General features: G+C 34.0%; 1 protein-coding gene across 3 annotated transcripts; it reads left to right on the top strand.

Moving 5' to 3' along the window:
* Positions 1 to 6,077: 6,077 nt before the first annotated feature.
* On the top strand, positions 6,078 to 21,384 carry LOC107024232 (ATP-dependent DNA helicase Q-like 3). Of its 3 annotated transcripts, none has more exons than XM_015225172.1 (20): positions 6,078 to 6,238; positions 6,625 to 6,790; positions 7,482 to 7,589; positions 7,717 to 7,724; positions 7,809 to 7,892; positions 9,331 to 9,471; positions 9,560 to 9,594; positions 10,410 to 10,493; positions 10,737 to 10,825; positions 11,468 to 11,620; positions 11,772 to 11,796; positions 11,980 to 11,983; positions 12,083 to 12,232; positions 12,329 to 12,421; positions 12,516 to 12,581; positions 12,685 to 12,818; positions 15,299 to 15,393; positions 15,519 to 15,646; positions 20,486 to 20,592; positions 20,700 to 21,384. In XM_015225172.1, the coding sequence occupies exons 2-20, from the start codon at positions 6,640 to 6,642 to the stop codon at positions 21,163 to 21,165; spliced, it is 2,121 nt and encodes a 706-aa protein (XP_015080658.1). In that variant the 5' UTR covers positions 6,078 to 6,238; positions 6,625 to 6,639; the 3' UTR covers positions 21,166 to 21,384. The 3 variants fall into 3 exon arrangements, with proteins under 3 accessions (XP_015080658.1, XP_015080657.1, XP_027774514.1); XM_015225171.1 differs by having other exon boundaries at positions 11,700 to 11,796; XM_027918713.1 differs by lacking the exons at positions 6,078 to 6,238; positions 6,625 to 6,790; positions 7,717 to 7,724 and having other exon boundaries at positions 11,700 to 11,796.
* Positions 21,385 to 24,923: the final 3,539 nt, after the last annotated feature.

Genomic DNA, 24,923 nt, shown 5'->3' with positions numbered 1-24,923 from the left:
TATATATATATATACGCTCTTATAGTATCATTGACGAATGAGTAATAGTCAACAGTTATAAGAGTATATATATACTCTCATAATATTATTCACTAATGAGTAATTTCTGAACAAGAAACCTTAATGATACCACAACAATACACATGTGCTCTTATAATATCATTAACTAATGAGTAATTCCGAACAAGAAACCTTAATAATATCATAACAGTATACACATACTCTTATAATATCATTGACTAATGAGTAATTTCTGAACGAGAAACCTTAATGATAGTAATACCTTCTCTCTTTCTCGACTCCATTTTATATGTCATCTATTACTTTGCACTTGCATTAAGAAACGCTGTAACTTTACTCTTGTAACGATCCAGATTCTAGAATTCGGAGCGCAACCGGCGTCGTTGACCTCTCAGAGGTCGCAGACAAGCCTCTTCTTGCATTCATCACTTTCATATGGTTAATTTTAGCGGAAAATTTAAAACTTTTATATGTATGAAGTTTACATAGACTTCATATAGTCATTACGTGTTAAACATTATATACTAAGCTCAACATCAATAGACAACCATCTAACATAAAGAATCAATTTGAAACTGAAGATGAATATATAGTAAATAGTTTGCCAAACACGGCCTTACATCAAAAGGTTCGAAATGAAATATGAAAGAAACGCTAGAGACAACATCCATTAGCTATGTCTATATCTAAATCTGGATTAATGCTTGTAGCATCCTCGAAATCAAGAGGACCTACCAAATGGTCTGAAGAAACGCTGAAGTCCAAACCGCTGCAAGTGTCGTCAATCTGCTCTCTGACCTGCACCTATAAAAATAGTAAATAGGAGGGGTTAGTACACCACTTGTACTAAGTATGGGTGTATGCACACATATACATAAAGCTATGCATGATCAATGAAAGCTCTTCCTAAACAACATGTCATTTCTGGAAAGTCTAGTTATTAGACTTTCCTAATTCGTTATTTGTGAATTGTGATAATGAATATGATGTATTTTAACACATTCAAGACACACAACTCATTTTCTATATGATTGCAAGACATTAGTATCATCAACATAATTTTAGAACCCCTCGGACGAAGATTTGAAATTTTAAGTCCCCCTAAACCGAGAGCTCTGTCCTCCATACTTAGTTTTATTTTCAGTCTTTTTCTTCTTGTTGTTGTGTAGTTTAATAATTCCTTTAGTCCTATGTTTTACTTACAAATGCAATGATTCATTGTAGTCCCATATTCACAATGAATCGATGTAAGTAATCCAAGGACTAAGGAATGATTTCCCTACCTTATAGTGAGTCATTCTTTACGCTATATATTCATTGCATTTCATAAGCCATTCTATATTGGTCATGCCATTTATTTCATTACTTTCATGTTAGAGAAGTTATGAGGTATTTAATTAACATTGCTTTCTACTTCCCTTTATTGGCATCATATAAGAAGTCATTATAAGTCAATCTCATTTGGCTGTACCCATTATTTGCTGAAACTTCATGAGTGTGATATTGACACTTGACATTCTTAAGCTCTTCATCATTGCTCACTTTGAACATACGTTCCATCATCATTATCATTCTCACTTTCATAGTGACATCATTAGGAATAAGATCATGCAATCTTAACATGAAATCCAGTGTCTCCCCCACACTGAAAATAGGTGATTCACCGGTTAAAATAAATCTTAGACCATATGAGCTACTCATGGAATCCGATGTCTATCCCACACCGAAAAGGGTGATTCTCGGCTAAGGCGAATCCATTTCAAGTGTTCACTCCACACCGAAAATGAGTGGCTCAAGGGTATAGTGAACCAAGAACATATCGTGAGCATTAATCGACATAGATCATGTGAGCTAAACATAAAATCTTGTGTCTGTCACACACCGAAAAAGGGTGGAATCACCGTCCAAGGTGAAACCGTACATGCCTATCTCACTTAGGTAGAAACCACTGGCTAGTTCCTATGTTGGCTAGACATAGTTCGAAAACTGGGAACTTAATGAGACTACTTATCCACCTTGGTGGTAGCCTCGCTGCATGAGACTTACACGTGCAAGCATATGCTCATAACTAGTCTATCGGTGCTATGCTCACTTTCATTATCTTCTTTATCTTTTAGATTTGACTCAAGCATTATGGAAGCTTGCTTCTAGATTGAGATTTACTTACTCTTTTGATGACTTGTCATCCTTACTTTACATTGATGAAATGTGAATTGTCCTTACATATCATCCTTACTTTACATTGATGAATGTGAATTGTCCTTACATATCATCCTTAGGTGTTAATGAGACTAGTCTCACACGTTCTAACACCTTCATTCGTGAGTATGCTTTTAACATATTAACTTAGGTGTGAATAAGACTTGTCTCACTTTCTTTAACACCTCATTCTGGTCACTCACTTAATTTAGACCCCTTTAATTATATCATAACTCACGTTACTTCTTTACTTTAGTATAGTAGCTTCATTTCATCGTTTATGGACGATGAACACTTCTTTCAATGAGTTACACATGTTCATAGTTCATTCTTGTAGAGCATGTTGGGAGTTGTCCCAATGAATGGCATGCCCTTGGTTATGTATTCATTGAGTTACTTTAGAAGTGCTTATAATATACTTGATACTCTTACTACACAAGAATTGACATATGATTAGTATTGTCTCAAGATTTGGGATGTTAAACAGTAAGCCATTTTTGTTGGCATAAGCCAATTTTACGGATGTTCATATTTTGAATTGAATATGTATGAACCCTTAGCCAATCTTTCAATCATTTACATAAGTCCTTAGCCATTAACATGCATTCGTTTTGACCAAATAGTGTTAGCCAATTTTATTGGAACCAGATAGCCAATTCATTCAAGATGTGATTTCATAGAGATCCTTTTTAATCAATCTTAGTTCATGACTTTAGGATAACGTTTTTAAGACATATTGGACAGCATCATATTAGCATTTGATGACTTTAGCATCCTCATAACGTTACAAAACAGCAAGTAAACATTCGTCACACACACATCAACATTTGACATTTACGAACGTAACTAACATATGATCGATTCTTAATTCATGTTGTAAACATTAGCTTCATACAATCTTAAGTTCATAGGTTCATGCAACATTCGTCATTCAAGAACATTACACATAAAATCAGTCAGCACCACATACCAACAACATGATCTCCAACCTATTCAACATTGAAATCGAAAAGGATACTAGGGACAAGGAGTTCAATGAGAACGGGAACAATCCTAGTTTCAAGATCTTTGAATCGTTGGAAAGAAAGTTCTCTTGGAGAAAGAAGTCCAAGAGAGAAACTCATACCTTAATTAGAACTTAATCTACGAAGACCACCTTGAACGAAAACTTGGAGAAACCTTGAAATCTCCTGGGAGAATCAATGAAATTTTCTGATTTTTTTTCGCTCGATTGCTTACTGTTTGGTGTCGTGTATTTGTTTGAGTTTGAACGTGAGTCTAAGTCTTAGGAACTTATCTTGACTCATTCAACTTAGGGTTTAATAAGTTAATTAAATAAATAAATTAATTAATTACTAAAACGCCCCTCCTAAGTTGACTAAACATAGGAGAACATAACACTTAGTCAAATCTGGAAATTGGTGTTGACTATGGTTTTGGTCAATATTTTGACTTTATATTAATTAATTAAATCGTTAATTTAATTAATTTAGGGACCTAGGGTAAGTACTAAAGTACCCTTAAGTCATTGGAACTATAATCAACCCTTTAGGAACATCCTAGGTAGGTTAAGTACTAGGATGTTTCTTGAATTATACTAGGTTAGTGAAAGGATTTCGTTTTGACCATTTAAATTAATTAATTAAATGGATAATTTAATTAATTAGGTGACCTAAGGTAATTACTAAAGTACCCTTAGGTCGTTAGGACCTTAACTAACTCTTTTGGACCATCCTAGGTTAGGTACTAGGTTGTCCCTTTCTTGTCTTAATCGAAATCTGGAAATTGTTTTGTAATTTCGGTTTTGCCCCTTTAAATTAATTAATTAAGTTGCTAAATTAATTAATTAAGTATCCTAGGGTAATTACTAAAGTATCCCTAAGTTGTTAGGACCATAACCAACCTTTTGGACCATCCTAGGTACTAGGTTGTCTCTTCAACTAGGTACTAGGTTAGTGTCACCCGATTAAGTCTTAGGTTGTCGGGTGCACTAATTAGTTTATTTCATTTGGTCCTAGGTTAGTTAGCTAGTTGCCGCAGTAGGTTAGAGCCTAGAATTAGTTAGGAAGTTAGGCCCCACATGAAGTGGTCCCTTGTGCACGTTTTTCACCCCTAACTACCCTAACCGAATTTAGGGTGGTCCCCTCGTTTGGCCGCTTCTTCACATGTCTTGCACATGTGCTTGCACATGTGTTGGTAGTACTTTCCTAACTAACTATATTTATGGTTCCTTTGGGAATGTTTACTTAGTGTCCCAAGGATCCTCACTAAGTTCTTGGGCACTGCTCACTCTACAGGATCATTTTAAATGGTTATGTACTTAGGGTACTAGGCTTGACACTTGGATGTCTAGTACCTAATGTGTTTGCAACTGATGAATTTCTGAAATTTAGCTTAGGGTCTTCCTTGCAGGTACATTTCCTAAACAAGCTCATTAATACTTAGATATATGGCTAACACCCTTTAAGCCAATATTTTCTAATATGTCCAATATTTTGCTTATTGGGTATTATATAGAAATTGGCTATTACCCCTTAGCCAATTTTCTATACTATGTCCAATATTTCTCAATATTGGGCATTGGAATGCCTATGTATCCCCAATACGCATTCTTAAAGACCTATTGGGCTCTTCATTAGATATAAAATTTTTCGGAATGTTACAACCCTTATTTAATGTTTTTTTCAAGTCAACTTTATTAATAAATGACAAGATTATTTAACTATTCTATCAAGGGTATAATAGGCAAAATATGGTAATTTATGCATAAATTTATAAAATGACAAATTATGTGGTCCAACTATTCATAGAATGGGATGTCATATAAAATGGGACGGAGGAAGTATAAAATATCAAACTATTAATTCAAATTAAATGTCGTGAATCACAGTTTCATTTGATTCTATTCCGTATCAAACACTTTGTCATTCACCTCTCTCCTCAGATATCTCGCTCGCCACTCTAGCTGATCTCGCTCTCCACTCTCCTTCGCACATCTCACTTTATGCAAACACAAATGTATAAATTGTGTTTGTGTTTGTATAAAGCGAAAGGAAACTGTAGATACATATACAAGTACATATCTTTTCTTCCTATACATTTATAATTGTACAATTCAAATCTTCTGCTGCCCAATTCTCTTTTGTCTTTCTCTTTTTATATTTTGTAGAATTTGTGTTTGTATAAAACGAGGGAGAGATTTGATTACAGATTCAACTGCTTTAACTTGATTCAGTTGTATACGAATTTAAAATTTTTGCAGATATACAAACACAAAGAACATAATATATACAAATACAATTCCATAGACACATACGTTCGATTTATACAAATTATCGTAATTAATACAAATCAAATGCTTGTGATTTTATACAGTTGTCTGCGATTTTTATACTGATTTGAATAGCATACATAGTCCTATAGAGCGCAAATAGCAAAACTGTAGCTATCGAGCGCTAATATGATTTTTATGTTTGCTAAACCTAAAAATTACTTTACAGTATATGATATTGATTTAGTATGATTTAAGCGAAGATTATTTGCTTTAATGGATGAGGTTGTGAGTTGTAATATATTTGTTTTTTAGAGAATGATGTTTCTTGAATTATTTTGAATTATGCTATGAACATGTAGTTATTTTGAGTTTTATAACCTATTTATGTAGTTTCTCCTATACATTTGATATATAATACAAAATACAATTATCGTAATATGTAAAACATTTTTATGGGCTGCAATTATTTGAGATTGATAAAGAGAGGGCGTGAGAGGTAGCGAGAAAGAGGGTAAGGGGAGAGATGAGAGAGAAAAATCCTAGTATAGCTATAAATTATAATTATTTAAAATTATAATAATTTATAGTTAATACATATGACATGCTTGGTTATGTAATTTTCCTAATTCAAATTACAAATCGAACCCCTGACTTCAAATTCCCAAATTTTATTTCATTTATATACTCTGTGCTTTCCCGGCAAAACCCTCTGTTCGGTTTCTTCTGCAGGAGTTATCTTTCAAGGTGTAATTTCATCTTATGCAATTCATCTTCTAATCATCTTTACACTTCAATAACATTGTTCAGATCAGGATTTTATTTGTTTTTTTGTTCCGATTTGTTACTTCTTTCCTTAAATAAATTCGATATAGAATTTGAATGTAATGCTATTTTCTAGTTCTTCTACTAGAGATTGCTTGAATTTTTCTATTTTATTGAATAATTGCGTGTTTTTCTTGCGTGGGTCTGTCTTTCTCTGGTTTTTTCTTCGAGCTGTTTGCTGAGAAATTCGGGTTATTTCAAAGTTAGAATTTTGGGTATGTTGGTGTTTATAACTGGATTAAGGGACTATTCTGCTATAGTAATAAGATGCAAGACAAGTTGAATTAAACCATTGGGTGTTGTTGCAGTTTTTGGTGGTAGAAATGAACAAATCACTATTACCCTTGCAAAGTAATTGTGGACGTCAGAAGAATGTGATTGGGAAGGAAGCTTTAGTCAAACTATTGAGATGGCATTTTGGACATTCTGATTTCAGGGGGAAGCAATTGGAAGCTATTGAAGCTGTGTTATCAGGTAAGGTTCTTTACATGTTGACTGCCATTGTGCATTATGAAAGAGTAGGTGCCTGAAAAACATGCTATTTGTGGTACAATTTAATTAATTATAAAGGTTCTACCTTTTCTTTACTGCTGGTTTGTAAAGAATGTGGGATGTGTGTGAATTTTTAGATTTTCTTAGGTGAATACAATAAAATACAACCAAACAGAATCCAAGCAGCTGAATACTTGTTCCAGAAGTGTTTATTCAACCAAATTATACCATGTTATCTTTTAAGAAGCGTTCTGAGTGAGTTATTCAAGCTCCATGCCTTTTCTTTTAGTTTACTTTGAATCAAAAGTCAAGCAAAATGAAATACAACACTAAGACCAATTACTTATTTGTGTTTGTAGCAAAAAAGTAGTTAGTTTATCGGAATCAAAGTAAATAAGATAATAATGGAATTCTCTTTGGTGATAGATAATCTAGTTTTCATAAAGACTCTTATGTCCACATGCCAATCGTCTCCCCTTCCGTCCTCCCGAAGGACTATGTGCATCTAAGTGATCTTTCATGCTTTGCCATATCTCCAAATTGGCAAATACTTATGACCAACAATGAGAAAAATAAATGTAATAGCTAAATGGTGATGGGTAATATCAGTCAGCCATAAGCTTTGTGTTTTGATAATTATCCTTTGTGTTAATAATATCTAGCAATTATGTAGGAAGGGATTGCTTTTGCCTCATGCCAACTGGTGGAGGGAAATCCATGTGCTATCAGGTCCCCGCTTTGACAAAACCAGGAATTGTGCTTGTTGTTAGTCCTTTGATAGGTGATTTCTGTTATCTTTGTTTGATTTTACCTTATAACGAAAGCATAAGCTACACTATTTTCGCATTTTATTGGAAATTCTAGGATACATCATTGACTCGTTTCATTGGGTTGCCATTTGCTTTCAGCTCTCATGGTAAGTACAATATAAGAATCTTGCTTGTAGTCTTCTAATTAACTGTCATAGTTTTATCTTCTAACTTTCCCTTTTCTTGCTTAGGAAAATCAAGTTTCAACATTGAAAGAAAAAAGGATTCCTGCTGAATTTCTTTCTTCAACCCAGACAGTTCAAGTGAAAAACAAGGTGAATAGGGATAAGTTAATATTCTATAGAGAAATTTCAAGTCTATAAATGTGAAGCATGGCAAAATTATTGTGGGAGTGGGATTAGTGGTTGATAATGGATTTCGAAAATACTCTTTCAAGATAGACCATTTATTTATGTATAATCTCAAGCTAGTTTCTTAATAGTCAAAACAAGGTTGTTTGTAGTCTGTATGGACCCTTTAAATATTAGATGATACTGGAGAAAAGAGAGGCGTAGGCAATTCTTATATTTCTGATATTTTATTTAGATCAAGAAAATACAGGTGAGGATATTAAGTGTTGCAGATTTCTTGAATACTTTAATCAGCATGGTTGACAGGGATCAGTTTCTTCCTATCCCATTTCCCTAGATATTTGATCATTTGATAACTCTGTGGAGTATTATCTATTACTCCCTCCATCTGAACTTATGTTTAAACTCTTTCTTTTGGGATATGCAAAGATGATTGACACTTAATCTGGAAGACCAAGATACACAATGGTAGTTTATATTATGTACTTGAGTAATTCTATTCAATAATAATGCTGTGATGTTTAACCCTTGCACTTACCTGTCAGCGATTATCTTTATTTATATTCTTCTACAATATAAAGACAATTACCTTATTAATGGCTTGTTTGGTCAAGCTTCTAAAATCAACTTATTTTAAAGAAGTGTTTTCTTAAGTGCTTTTCAAAAAAGTACTTCCGGTGGAAAGCAGTTTGTGTTTGACCAATTAATTGAAAAAACACTTTTGAGCAACAACTAGTGTTTGCCCAAGCTTTCAGAAAGTGCTTCTAAATGTATTTTCTCAAAAGTGCTTTCAAAAAAATACTTCAAGGTAAAAACTACTTTTTTGGCTTCTAAAAATTAACTGTTGCTACTCACGGAAGCACATATTTCTCCCAAAAGCTTGGCCAAAGCTAGTAAAGCAAGGGGTTTGCCTTCTAGGTCGAGCTCGTCGCACGGGGCTTGCCTAGTGTGGGTTACCTCTCCTATGTGGTTTGCGAGCTATTGCATAGGAGCGGAGGTTTTACTCCATGTGCAGCCAAAGGGTAGCGGATGTGGGTTTCCCTTGTCACTAAAAAATAAAAAAAGCTTGGCCAAACACCTCAATTTTTTGAAATAGGCACTTTTTGGGAAAATTAAGCTCTTCTGGCCTCCCAAAAGCTTGGCCAAATATGTTAGGATTGTCGTTGACAGCTTTTGTATCTTTTAGCTTTTTTTTTTTTTAAAAAAAAAAAATGGTTTTCCAGTAATGTAGTAGTACTGGTTTATAATACAAATCGATAAGATTCACTATATAGGTAGAAGAGGTTCAGTCATCAATGATTTGTAGTGTGATGCCAGATGCTTGTCAATGTATTTCAAACTGTGGCGACAAATGTATGGGTTCAACATGTCTATAATTTGCTTTTTTCCTTTGAATCTTTAGATATACGAGGACCTCGAATCTGGGAAGCCAGCTGTAAGGTTACTGTACGTGACACCAGAATTAATTGCGACATCTGGATTTATGTCAAAAATGACAAAGATTCATGCTAGAGGATTGTTAAATCTCATTGCCGTTGATGAGGTTTTACTCTCGTCTCCATTTGCTTATGTCAGAAGTTTCTCCAACTATTTATCTGTTAATATTATCATTTTACTTTAACAAAATCCAGGCACATTGCATCTCTTCATGGGGCCATGACTTCAGGTGCCTTCTCAATATATCATTGTTGTTGATGGTTGTGGTTAATTTACTGCACTTATGTCCTTTTTGGTTAAACATTGTTTATTTTATGGACATATTTTAGGTTTTATCCATTGTTCTCTGAGCTCGTAAACTAGAATAGTTTTCTTTGAAAAAGATAGTATGTTCCAATTTAATTTAGATTTTAAGAGCACTTTTCTGGAATGTCTAGTGGCGATGTACAACAACAACAACATACCCAATATAATCCTCACGCATAATAAAACACAAAACCACAGGTGGTAACAGAAAACGGAGAACAAGAAACCACGAGAATAGTGCTAACACTACTGGTATGAATGCAGGTACATATACGTTTCCCAAGCTTATCCAACAGGAAAGCGAGAGAACGTACAACTACCAACTAACCTTCTACACTAATCTGCGGCCTCCAAACTCTCCTATTGTAAAATGCCTGAGAAATCTCTCTTCCTTTCTCATCCTCAAATTTTGCATTTACAAGTGTGTTGAAAAAACAAATGCGTCAATGGTCACAACTTTAGTGTTTCGTTGATGCTTGCATTCTAGTTACAAAATGACTCTTTCAGATCCTAAGGCACACCAGGTTTACTGGTATAATGTGCATATATGCTCGTGTCAAGTGGGATCATTAGCTTGATGTTAGACTTGCTAGTTCTATCTACCTTTAAGCTATACTGAAGTTTTTGTAAATAGGAGTTGTTAGTGTTTCGACTTTTAACTTCTTCTCTTCGTTTTTCTTTACGTTTATGCCTTCAATCCTTGCACAATTCTCTTGGTTTATGTTTTTCCTCATTTAGGCCTAGCTATCGGAAGCTTTCTTCACTGAGAAGTCATTTCCCAAATGTACCAGTATTGGCTTTGACAGCAACTGCTGTCCCTAAGTAAGTTTGCTTATGTGAATTTTCTTGAGATGTAAGGAATTACAATTTATACGTCAATGGAGATCAATCTCACTGTAACAGGGATTGTATGTGATCTTATAACTTCCCTCTGACTTTTCTTTCCCAATTCCAAATACAATTTTGATAATTTTCAGGTTAACAATTTTCTGTAGCTTATTTAGAAAATGATCATTGAAGAACCTTGATATATTTATTTTCTTGGACATTTTCCTTTCTCTGCAGAGTTCAGAAAGATGTCATAGAGTCATTGAATTTGCAAAACCCTCTAGTCCTGAAATCATCGTTCAACCGGCCAAATATCTATTATGAAGGTCAGGTCTAAGGATCTCGGTTCCTTGATATAGTGCAAAAGACATGTCTTCATATGTAATTGATAAGCAGCCAACAACTAATCCATTTCTTAAACTGCCAATTCTTAAATCTACAAGAAATCAGCTTGCAGCAATTTACAGTAATGATTATATAATAACCAATTCTTTTTTTTCTTTGCTTTTCCTTATTTGCATCCTGTTCTACTTTTAAAAATTGAGGGGAAAGGGGATGAGAAGATAAGAAGACAATTACTGAGAAAATATTGGTTCGATAAGGCTTCATATGATTCTGTAGCTTTTTGTTTGAAATCATGGGACCAAATGCTCTGTAATTCTAAGTTGCTGCATTTTCCTGTGTATATTGTATGGTTCTGTGTGTATCCGATGAAGCATCTATGGTCATTCATATGTACTAAATTTCTGGTGAATCATTGTATCCTATTACCTTTAACTAATCAGGTTATGTAACCATATCAGCCATTACTCTTTGAATTTTGAGCTTATGTACCATACCAGTCATCACTATCTTATTACATTTGACTATTTTATCACCTCTGCACCTACTTATGACTATCAGGCTATGTACTGTATCTGTCATCACTCTTTCGATTACACACCTGATCATATATCTCCATTTTGCAGTTCGCTATAAAGACCTTTTGGATGATCCATATGCTGACGTGTGTAAATTACTAAAATCTTGTGGAAATGTGTGCGCTATTATTTATTGTCTGGAACGTACTATGTGTGATGATCTTGCGATCCATATAACCAGCAGCGGCATTTCTTGTGCTGGTAATGAGTGGTTCAGTTAAATTCCTTGCAATTTTATCTATGATACGCTTTCTTGAAATGTACATTAACTTACGACTAGCTTATCATGCTGGGCTGAACAATAAAATGCGGAGCTCTGTCTTGGATGACTGGATTTCTTCAAAAACACAAGTGGTTGTTGCAACTGTAGCTTTTGGGTAAGAGTTCTCTTGCAGAAATAGATAATCTCACTAGCCACTAAGCAATCACGTAACATATTTCTCTATACTCTCCATTAATGTCTGATACTGGATGTCATGCTTTTATCTATGTCACTGCCTCTGGATAACAATGGAGTATCTGAGGCACAAACAGCTGCTGAGATCTTGCTTCCGTTGCAGGATGGTATGCATTATTTTGATTCAATTTTCCAGGATAATTTGTAATAGCAAATCTTGTCAAGGATTATAAGAGCTCATAGTTTTCTTTATTTTATTGTTATAGGGTATAGATAGAAAGGATGTCAGAGTGGTCTGTCACTTCAATATTCCCAAATCAATGGAAGGCTTCTATCAAGAGTCAGGTAGAGCTGGACGTGATCAGTTGCCTTCCAGAAGTGTACTGTATTATGGAGTGGATGACCGTAGGAAAATGGTAATCACCTGTCACCAGTTGATTTTTCCTTTGAATCTTTCTTTCTCAATCCGCTTCTAAATTTGATGAAGTCACACTCTTGTAATCATATTGCAGGAGTTTATTTTAAACAATACTAAAAGGAGTAAGGATGAGTCCTCAAGCTTGCAAGATAAATCTTCGAAGAAGTCCCTGGACGACTTCAAACAGGTCCCATTTGTTTATTTGGAAAATCATATTATTTCGGTTAGCTTTTCATACATTATAACTAACATGATTCTTCTTGCTACTGATATACATTCAGATGGTTGAGTATTGTGAAGGGTCTGGTTGTCGTAGGAAAATGATACTTGAGAACTTTAAGGAGATGGTATATTCAGTCATCATTGTTGATAGTCCTTTTTAAATAGCAACTGCGAGATGTTGTTTTCCTGCTTATGTTAATCTCGAGTTTGTGTTCTCTGTAAAAGTAGGTACCTGATTCTTTATGTGAAAAATCATGTGATGTGTGCAAGCATCCTAATCTAGTTACAAGTAACTTGGAGCAACTTAAAACTGCAACTGCTTTTCGGCAGAGAGGTGGATCTTCAAGAATATATATGACCAGGTATCTTGTTTTGCATACATCTTACTGCTGAAACATGGATTACCACATTAATTGAGATATGCTGTGTTTCTTATCATCTCACTAAATGCTTATTGCTTCATTATGTGTCAAAGATTATTACAAAAAGGAGATATGCTTTTTGTAGTTTGCTTTCTTTTTTTTCTTTCCTTTTACAGAATGGTAGCATAAGATGCTTGCTGGAGTTGAGTGTTTTATTATTTCAGTCAGTGTTTTAATAAAATAATGAATTAAATGTGAGAAGTGGATGAACATGGATTTATTAGTTAGTATATGAAGCAATAATTCTCATCAGTTAAAGGCTTAAAGCTAATAACATTATTTACTCTATCAAAAGAAGTCTTGTCAGTTAGAGATGAGTATTTACACGGATCATCCCTTCCTTTTGATACTGAGTGCCATGCCTTTTGTGAATGTTATGATCTTGAGAAAGGTGTAAATATGAGCAAATTGGACACTTCCTATAGCAGTGGCAGAGACAAGGCCAAGTTAGAGGATGAACAAATTGGATGCTGGGAAAAAGAAATTATAGAAGGCTGCGCCCTTTTCTGTATGTTTTGGTTATTTTATGGAGAGAAAAGATGGCAGATAATTTGAAGTAGTGGATAATTCAATATTAAGAGTCATTCTTATTTTACTTGTATTTTGGTGTAAGGAGGTTTCCATGTTGTACAGATAATTGGCTACACTTTGGGTGGTCCAATGCGTACTAGTATCCACACCACTCACTTTTGTATAGCTACACCAACTTGCTCCAATTCAATGAATGATATGATGTTATCATTTATCACAAACAAGTGAGAAAATATGAAGATTACCAGTAATTCCCTACTTTCCATGGATAGCAATCTAAGAATCCATACTGAAATTTGAGGACATCTTGATTAGTCGGTGTTTCATGTCAAAAAGTGGGAAGAATTTTGACCACTAATTGGTTCATCCCCCAATTACGTACAGGTTATGATATATAAAGTGGAATATGTTGGGAGTTGGGAATTGAAGGGCGAGGTTACCAAAGAGATGCTTCGATGGTGCAATTTCATAAGGAGAAGGAAGAGGAGAGCATGAGATGTAACTCCTTGGGCCCCATCTGAACAATTTGGAAAAGAGGAACAGTAGAGTATCCGGGGAATTAAAAATAATTAGGTAGAGATTAATGGAACCTTTTCAATTGTATTCTTTAACATTTTTGGATCATTATGACATTCCAATCATTGTAATCTAACATCTTTGTTTAATTTGTTTCAATTATCGCACTATTTTGTTGTTCTTGTTCCTTTCTATAGGCTTGCACTGCTACCTTTGTTATTTGTATGTTTCTACACTATTTTCTTCTTCTTTGTACTTGGATTTGTTGTGCTTGAGCAGAGGGTCTTTCGGAAACAATCTCTCTACCTCCACGAGGTAGTGGTAAGGTCTGCGTACACTCTACACTATACCCTCCCTAGACCCACTTGTGGGATTTCACTGGGTATGTTGTTGTGACATTGACATTCCAATAATTTCTAATGGTTGGATATTCTTAGAATATCATGTTATCTCTCCGGCGTGTTAAATCAATTCAATCTTTACATCTTGATAAGATAAGTGAACAAATGAATGGAAACTGAGAAAGCAAAAGGGTTCAAGGGAACCTAGGATTCTCTCTAAAAATTAGGAAGGGAAGGTAGGGACTGAGGAAGATACTGTAAAAATGTTAAGTTATTTCATTAGGTAACCTGAGGGCTAAATGCTAATTTTTCTTACATGTTTTTGAAATGTGCATAAGTTGGAGGGCAACCGGGTTCACAAATTTCTCTTTTAGGAGATAGGAGACGGAATTTTTTTTTTTTTGATAAAGTAGGAGATGGAAGTTGAGAATTTAAATATGGGTCAGGAAATTTATAGCAGGAAAATAAGACACCTCACACTTCCAACACTATCTAGAATGGGATGCTTATTTCAATGGAAATATATAACTTTGAAAAGGTAACATAACATATACTCATGGTACAAAAGGTAGAAGACAAAACACTACTTGTTAAAGACCACCCAATGGGTGAGTCACTAGATTTAGTCTACTGTTGCTCAATATCTCTAGGATATGCACTAACCTGGGATACTGCTACATGTACTGGAAACTAGAACATCAACTTTGAAGCTCCCTGTCTATGGTGTCGTTCAAGAGCACCATAACACACATACATAACAATATCTCATATATCCTCTTATCTATTACAGATGAAGGCAAAACAAATCGTAAAAGAACTGTGCACCTGACTACTTTGTTTCATGTTCTGGTGAACGTCGAGTTTGAATTTACATCAAATTAGCCTACTATAGCACCTGATACTTTCTTTTATGTTCTAGTGAACATATAGTTTGAATTCACCATAAATATAAAAATTTGTAAGCTTTTCTTGAAACTATGGAGCTGTTAGGTATTTTGGGATTTTTCTTCTTAAGCACTGTATTGGTTTCAGTGGTTCAAGTCTTAATGCCGGAGAACAATTGTCAGAATTCTGGAACCGTGATGATGAAGCAAGTGGATCAGAAGAAGATATATCTGAATCTGATGGTATGCACATTGATTATTGTGGTTGTAGAGTCCCATGTACTGAAGCCACTTGGAAGTTTTGATGTCATGTTGTTTTGCCTTTATTGATTTTCAATCTTGGCTTAGTCGGAATTACTTATATTTAGATTCTCTGGATGCTGCAAAGAATGTCGCTTCATCAAAAACATCCGCAAAGCTCAGGTTGCAAGATAAAATGGATTTGCTGCAGCGTGCAGAAGAGAATTATTATCAGAACAAAAGCCATGATAAGCAGGTTGATTTTTAAAGTTGTTCTTTCCAAGATACATTTTGTTTGCATAGACAGGGTGTTTTTAGTTTACATGTTGAAATACTTTTCATACCTGGGTTGCATTATGATTTCACATTACGCCAATTCCCAAAGTCAAATCATCCCTTTATAAAGAACTTAGAATTGCTGCATAACTTTTGCTTGATTTTATTATAATTTGAAGTTATTAGATTTGGATTTTCAGTAATGGAAAGGGGATTAAGTGACAACTGATCAACATGTGAAATCCGTCTTTGCTAATTCTTAATCTAGTTAGGTCCATTCACTAATTTATTCAATCCTTGTGTTCAATTTATAATTGGAAGAACCCACCAAGGGATGTAGGACTCACTGAATGGTTAAGCGCCTAAGCAGCTAATCCTTGGACTACGTAATGGACTTTAGCTGTTGAATTATGGATGGGCTTTTAACGAGAGGTTTCTAATGAATCTACGCTTGTGTTTTTCTTGTTAAAGCATATTCTTGGGAGGGTGGGTTCAGGAAGGAAGGGTGATTTCAAAGTGGGCTCTCCATTCATGAGATAGAGAAGATCATCCAGATTTTGCAATCTGCTGCTGAATTTATTCCAATTCCAAGAGCTCAGATCCTATTTGTACATCCATACTGATCGAGAGCTCTCATATTGTGAATGATGATTGATAAGCATTCTCAATATTATGCCTTAAAAGGACTCGAACCTCAACGCTCTTTAGCTTGAGATTTTGAGTTTCATGTGTCTTATCATTTCACCACCAAGGCATCTTGAAAGTGAATCATATTCCATAATTGTGATATCTATCTAGTGTGATGTATGGGATATATGATAAAGATGGATCTATTAACTGGTCATGTTATATAGGCCCTAGTTGGATATTCAATTGCTTTGATTTGAATTATCATGTCCCAATATGTATAAAAAGTATGGACCATCAAACCTATTTCTCGATTCACTCAAAGAGGTGAGTAGGGTCCCAATAGAGATATGTAAGTATTCCTAATCCTAAATGTATGTAAGATGTAAGGTTTACATGTAAATATAGTAACTATTTAGATAGTTCCTAATGATCCCTTCTCATCGTGAGAATGTATGTAACCCTATCCTGGCTTGGTCCTTTGTGGAATGAACTTATACCCATTCCCGTTTTGGGTGAAATACCATAGAGGTCTGGATTTCACGCCTGGGGAATGGAGAAATTTCTGGTAGGGAGCCCTTTCCTCTTCGTGGGCCTTATGCAGAGCGAATATAGATAAGTTGGGCAAGTTAGTTCTGGATACGATGGTTTTAACCAAGAAAACAATGCTATAACCGGAGAAATTATATTTTTTTGAGTAAATTTATCCATCAGCACCAAGATGATACTGGCAATCAAATCTGTATAGATTATAGGTTACCTTGTGTCTTACTATGAGTCGAAAGAATCTACAAGTGATTCTACATCTTTTATATAGTTCTCTTTACACTAGAATTGAAAAGCCGAAAAACAATTCAACTTAATTCTTTGATTAGAACTACTTCTATTCTCAAAGCATCTATTATTCTTTTCTTGTAAATATGGTTTCGGTGCAATCCATGTACTGAGTCGTCAATATACACAAATGTTACCTTCTCAAAGAAAAACAAAAAAGAAATAAAAATTATTCTATTCTTGCCACACAGTCCACCATATGCATGCTGGGGCCATTCTCCACCACCTCTTATGTCTGTACTTTGTTTTAATGTTGTTCCAGCACCATAAGTAGGTCCTTAGTAAGTTAGGACTTCGGCATCATCCATTGGATCTCAGCTAAGGCAAAGAGCAACTGTCACAGTACATCAGTTATTTTGTGATGAAGGAAGAGGTGACTATTAACTTTTCCTTCTCCTGGCACAAAAACCACCTGGAACTTATCTGAGTTCCCTCTTTTTTATAACATTTCATGAGTCAACAAGTTTTCTTGATAACAAGCCAAGTAAACAATGTCACCTTGTAGCAAGCTTTTGTTTTCGAGATAAGCTTCCATGACCAATCTGGGGTGTGAGCTGATTCTGAAAGCAAGGAATATGCAGAACTAACTGAGAATCTCTTCTTGTTTCCTCCATTTCGTGTAACTGAATCCTCAGCATTCCTGGAACCATGAAAAACCTCCCATGTCTTAAGCATTTCAGCAACCCTTCTGATCTCCTAGTCATGTAACTTCTGAAAGAAAGGTCCATACTCTATAACTCCATGCCTCCTGTAATGTAGCCTTAGATGTAGTTCTAAATAAATTAGAGAACAAATCCTTAAGAGGACCATGCCCTAACTAATTTGTTACTCCAAAAAGACATTGTCCTTCCATTACCAGTAGTGAACCCGATGGTCAAATCCCTCCGAACATTTCTTAATTGCTTTGCATATGCTTGTCTCATATGGAAATTGACTGTCTTAGTGATCCATTGACTTAGATGCCAATTCTTTTGAATAATCACCCTATCACACGAGGAACTGTCTTCTGTATTATCTCCATAGCCACTTTCATAATAGATTCTTGTTGTGCAATCTGAAGTTTCTGGCCCCAAGCCTCCTTTTTGCTGGATTTACAGATTTTAACCCAACTAAATGAAACATCTTGGTGTCTTTGCAAAAGAAAGTTCCTTCTCAAGGAGTCTAGTCTTTTTGCCGCCTTAGCAGGCAGGGAAAAAAGGGACATAGCATCTGTGAGCAATGCATCCAGAATGCTATTTTTCATTATAATCCTGTTCCCCAAAGACAAGTAATGTGCCTTCCATCTTGGTAACCTCTTCTCAAATTTATCAATCACAGCATTCCATATCTCCATCGAACTTTTCTTTGCCCCCAAAACCAATCCTGAATATAATGCAGGTAGTATTCCAGTATCACATCCCAGAACACCAGCCTGCACAGATGTTCAGTCTCATTGACAAAAATTAACTGACTTCCCCAAGTTGATATGAAGGCCAGATACTGCGTCAAAAACTGTAAGAATCAGTCTGATCACCCTTAATTGCTCAACCTTAACTTCGCAAAAGATTAGTGAGTCATCAACCTAGAGTAGCTGAAAGAACTCCATTCCATCATGTTATTTATCTGAGAACCTCTAATTTAACCACGGTACTAGCATTTTTCAGCATATTGCTTAGATCGTCCATAGCAATGATAAAGAGGAAAAGAGACGAGGGATCCCCTTGCCTCAGTCCCCTTTGGAATGGGGAAAACCCCCAAGGGGTTCGATTTACAACGATTGAAAGTCATACAGTTTTGATGCAGAAAGAAATCTATTTTAGCCATTTTGTATCGAAGACCATATCCTTCAGGATCTGGATAAAGAAATCCCCATCGACATGATCATAATACTTTCTACATTCAGTTTGCACAGAAGTCCTGGTATCTTACTTTTCTATCTAGTATCTACTGTCAACTAACTCATTTGCTAGCAAGGTAGCATTCCATGATTTTTTTACCTACCTTTTATGATTTTCATTTGTTACTTATCCACTAATTTCTCCTCCACCATTTTCAATCACTATGTGAGGACCTTGGATATTATCTTATATACACCTCCAATCAGACTACTTGATCTGAAATCTTTCAGATCTCTAGCTCCATCCTGCTTAGGTGTTAAAGCCACCACATAAGTAGCATCAATTATTATCTTTTTTAAGTATTCTTGTGAATGGAAGTTTCCCAAGGCCTGCATATTTTCCCCTTTCAATATCTCCAGCAAAATTGGAAGACCATGGTGTAGCCATCAGGTCCAAGAGCCATGTCAGCGATTCACATCTTGATACTATTCAGCACTTCAATATCCTCAAAAGGACTTTCTAGCCAACTCTGCTCTTCCTCTGACTACTGGAAGAAATTATATTTAGAATCTTCTTTATTTTTGGGTCGTCCGAGCAATGGTGACTTCTTACTCTCTAAATTTAGTTTTGATAGGAAATACTGCTAAAAACAGATGCATTGAAGCATTTCTCCCATGCTTTTGTAATACTTTCTGGAGCATTGTAACGTTTTTATCTGTAAGCAAAAGCTCCATTCTTAGCAGAGACCCTAGTCTCTGTGCCAACACTATTCAGTCCTACATTCATGATTTTAAAGACCCTCTAATTTTCTGTAACTTGATTTTTTGACCCCTCCGGTTCCATTGAATTTCCTTTGCTAAGATAATATTGATTACGTCTCCACATTGTTAATACCTTTTTAAACTGGCCTTGCTGATCTGTTGGTCAATATGTCATTTTTGAAAGACCATAACTGAAAGCAAACTTTGCTGCCAGAAGAATCTCCAGCTGTGTTCCTAGATGTACTTTCTCTAAGTGGTCTGCAGTTGACCTGATGAAAAATCTGAAATATGCAGTCAATCCAACTGCTCCTTAGTGGAGTCCCCTAGTTGGTACAATCTCTAAATCTGTTAAACCTTTCGTAAAGGGATCTACATTTCGAAATGCTTGTGAGCTCGTCTCTCCTTTTTGTTAATTTCTATCTGCTTAATATGTATATTCCACTATGAATAGTCGAGGTGTGTGCAAGCTGGCCCTGACACAACTATAATAAAAAAAATGTTTACTCAACTAAGGGAGAGGGGTAAAGATGAGAGTTTCACTAGTTTACTCATCTTAGGTGGAATATTAAATAATTTTCTCTTTTTTTTTTTTTGGGGGTGGTGGTGGTGGTGGTTATGAGGATATATCAGGCTCTCTAGTCTTGCTTCTTTATCAAATGAGGAAAATCACCTATAACCCTCCTCTTCCACTTCCAACTATTATAGCTCATTTAATTTCAACCTAATGTGGCTTAACTAACATTTGTCTGCATGGCCTAATATTTTGTTTTACCACAATAGGTCAATAAACTTGACAAGAATGCCATACCTGAAAAACTCAGGGAAGCAGGCAAGCAGAGATTGCTGAATGCAATAAAGCAAAACCAGCAGATGGTCAACGATTCGAGGTATGAAATTGCTCTGTATTATCTTTCAGACTTTTTAGCTAAAAGGGTTCGTCTCACATAAGACTCTGCTCTCTCATCACCTTTTCTACTTGCTGTTTATTCTGCAGGATTGACATTGATAAATCCGTAATTTTCCTTGAAAATGAATGTTATAAGAAGTATGGCAAAAGTGGAAAGTCTTTCTATTTATCACAAATGGCAAGTACAGCTAGGTGGCTTTCTACAGCAGGTCCGATGGAATTGGTGAATAAGCTCAGCAGTTCTAGTACTGCTACTCCTCCTGAGAATGTAACATCCATAGCCGACTGCAGTCCAGCATCATCAAATCTTTCGGTGCCTATATCAGCAAGGGCTAATGACGAAGAAGTCCATGACAACGCTGGATCACAAGATCCAATAAGATCACCAGCCTCACCCTTGCATGGATCTGCAAGTGCAAAGTTACCACCCATCCTGTCTTTCTCTCAGTTTATCAACAGTGGGAAGGCAAAGGGGAACCTTGCATCTGCATCAAAGAGGCAATCACCCGATAGAGGTAAAAATAAGTTAGAGAAGAGGATGAGATTTCAATAGGCTGTTGATTCTTGATAAATCTGACTGCAGATTTTTGGCATAGCAAATCCATGTATATTAGCACAATTTTAGTGTGTGTTGTCATGGTATAAAAATTCTAAACGAATTTCTCAACTTTATGCTAACTTTGAAAACCTTTTTGCTTGTTAAAAACAACATAAAAAATTTCTAATCACTAGACCTTAGCCTGGAGGCTTTGAGCTCAGGAGATTGCAGAAACATAACTGTGTATATTCATATATCAGTGTTTCTCTTACTTGTTTGTGTTGAGAGGATGGTGATCTTTGAATTTATTACTACATTCTGCTGATGCACTAACCACATGAATATTAATAAAAACAATTAAACCATATAGAAAGAATGAATTAATACATAATGAAATTGAGAAATGTACACTTGTGAAAAGAACATATATTAGTGCTTCTCTAGAATTGAATCCCTTCTTTCATAAAATGCTTCTAATTCACTATTTCGAAAGTTTCCATTATACACCTTCCATCTCATTTTGACATGATAGGTAGAGAAGTTAATTTCTATAGATTCGTAGTTCAAAAAAACTATTTTAAAATAGGTTTGAAAAATATACGGTGAAAGAAGCTCAGATAAAAAAAATATTAAAAGGAGAGAGATATGGACAACAAAAATACTAAGATACCCAAAGCAAAAGAATATCAGTGATAATTGAAGAATAAGATTATTTTAAAAAAAGTAATGATAATAAGGAGTAAATAAGCTACTCCAAGCTAGAATCATGCTCTCCCATTTGCTACCCTCTGTCGTAATCATCGACTTCCATTTTCTTTAGTTTAGGATTATGTTCACGACGAATTGTAGATATGTCTTGTCAAATCACCTTTCCTTAATTTCTACATTTCCTTAGATCTATTATTGTCAACATGCCCCTCTTCGCGTGCCTAAACTATCTCAATATCGTTCTCTTCATCTTGTTAATGAAGGAGATTACTTCTATCTTGTTTTGTATATCTTCGTTTCTATTTCAATCTCTCTCAGTATAATTGCACATTCAATTAAATATTTTCATTTCTACTACTTTCATTTCAGCTTCTGAATGCATTAGTTCTGTACTGACAGTACATCATCCATACAACACGATTTGGCAAACAATTGACAATAAATTTACTTAATGTACTATGTAACTAAAGTGAAAAAAAAGAAGTTAAAATATTAGTTTAAAGTTAGTTCAGTAAATAAGTATTATATTAAAGTTTATAAATACTATTTCTGTAGTTAAAGGATTTAAATGTAGTATGAACGAGACAATAAATTGAATTATGTCATATATTTGAGATGAAACTAGTCTGTGTTTGTAAGTGGATTTGGATCCTCTCCATTTTTTCTTCTCTCTATTTTCTTTTATTAAGTTTTTATTTGAATTTTGAGACACATGACATAATAAAAAGTTAATGGCTGAAATTTAATTAATTTGATCTAGACTCTAATCATGATTTAAATAATTAATATTTCATGAAAAAATTAGTAAGCCAAACTGATAGCAACATATGATATAATTCAAAAATATTACGTATAAATTTTGCTATCTCTTCTTCCTATTTTTTCAATTAAAAAAATAAAGGAAAAAAAACAAGATTGATAGTCCTGGGGAAAAAAAGTAGGAAGAAAAGAGAATTTGAAATGTATTTATGCACAAATAAATATCAAAGTGTAAATATGTCTCAAAAGTTGAATGTTATGAATAAATATATCAAAAAATAAAGTAGGATGAAGGTTATTTCTGAAACTATTAGAGTAAATATGACTATTTTTTTTGTCAAAATAGACAAATAATTAAAGATAACTAAAAATTAAAAAAATAAATAAGTAATTAAAAACAGAATGAATAATATAGAATTATAGATTTAGAAAAAGTTGAGGCGGAAGAGTTCAAAGGGGAAGAAGAGATGCCAGCCGTCCGTAAGAAATTGGGACTTCGAGGTAATTTTTTTTAAAAAAGCTTTAATAAAAAAGGGAGAAATTACTTCCTCTGTTCCTATTTACTTATCTATATTTTCTTTTATATCTGTCCCTATTTATTTATCTATTTTAACAAATCAAGAAAGGATAACAATTTTTTCTAATAGACTCTTATTTAATTCTAGAAAATTTTTAGTACTACTCAAATTGTAATGCATGTTTTTTGAAATCAGAAAATATATTTATTATACTTTGGAAGTTGCACAGTCTTTTAAGTTAAGTGTAAAACTGTAACTAATCTATGATAATAATTAGTGTCTTAATATGTGTGTCACTTGAACAATTAAATAGGAACAAATGGAATATTAGTTATTTTATAGCTATAGTTTGTTTAATTATGAATAAATTGTAAATTGCTATGGGAAGAGGCAAATGAATTTAGACAAGAGAATTTTATCTCGAATTTTGGAGAAAAAATTATATAAATACAAGTTGATTTATATAAAAATGAATGCATATTAAGAGGAGAGAGGTGAACGAAATCAAGAGAGAGAGGAGAGATGCACTCAAGATCTCGAGAGAGGAGAGAGAATTGTATTATGCATTTATTTATATCAATGGTATTCCAAATACCACAGATTGTATTATGTATTTCTTTTGTATCAATTGTATTTGAAATACAATAAATATAACTGATAGAGAGGATGGATGTATATTGTATCATATGAATACAAATACAATTACAAATATAATTATGATTAAGTTATTAATTAATGACATACATGGATGACCAAACCCACAAATTCAAGCCAAATCAAATTTATTAGTTCAGATAGAATAACAGTTATGAAAAATAATTAAAAATCTAAATCAAATAGCACAAAAGTAAACCGAAAATGAATACACACCTATTTTCAATAAAATGAGAGGGAGGGGTAAATTTTATAGATGGTCCTTAACTATCCTTTTTTTCACTAAAAATAAAAATGTATTCCCTTTGCCACTATTAATTGTCAATACTTTCCATTTTTAGAGTCAAATTATAAATATTTTGATCAACATTTATAATATATTTTTTATCATATTGATACAAAAAAATTGCAATGTATAGTACTTTTCGTATGATTTTTAAACATTAAAATTTTTGTTTAAAATATCAAATTAATGTAATCTAATTTAACTTTATAAATCAATCAAATTGACTTTTAAAAGCGTAACATGACAAATAAAAATAAACGGAGGAAGCACATTAACTTTGTTTAATTTTCACAATACTCTTTGTTAATTACAAAAGAAATTGGTGAACAATTTTTCTGGACAAATGCATAAAGGTCAAAGTGTCTGAGTTTAATGAAAATGAAAAATGGAACTCCTCTCTTCTCAATTAGTTTTATGTGCAACTACATCACTAATGTAGACATTGAATCTTTTCAAATAGAATTTTATTTTATTTTGTGAGAAATAGCTAAGTTTTGGTCATTATTATGCTTTTTTAGGTATGATTTTAATATGTACAATATGTAATTATAGTTGTAACTATTGGTGAAATAGTTTATTTTTTTTTAAAAATACAATAATTAATTTGAGTACTTTACACCATAAAAATTTCTAAAATCGACCGGTTTGAAACAGAGTCTAAAATGCCAATGTTGCATTGCTTATTCTGAAAATTCAAACAAGTCAAAATCGAATCGAAAAATCAAATCTTTTTTAAAAAATGAAAATCAAATAGAATTGCTCAAATGTATTTTATTTGCATTTGGGTATCTCATCGACAGTAACTATTTTATTTATACTTGTTAATTATCTAATTTTGAGAAAGTTTC

This window comes from Solanum pennellii, chromosome 7 (genome assembly GCF_001406875.1).
Source record: "Solanum pennellii chromosome 7, SPENNV200".
In the NCBI taxonomy this organism is placed as follows: Eukaryota; Viridiplantae; Streptophyta; class Magnoliopsida; order Solanales; family Solanaceae; genus Solanum; species Solanum pennellii.
The sequence above is the reverse complement of the archived record's forward strand: the minus strand, read 5'-3'. Positions and strand labels throughout refer to the sequence as shown.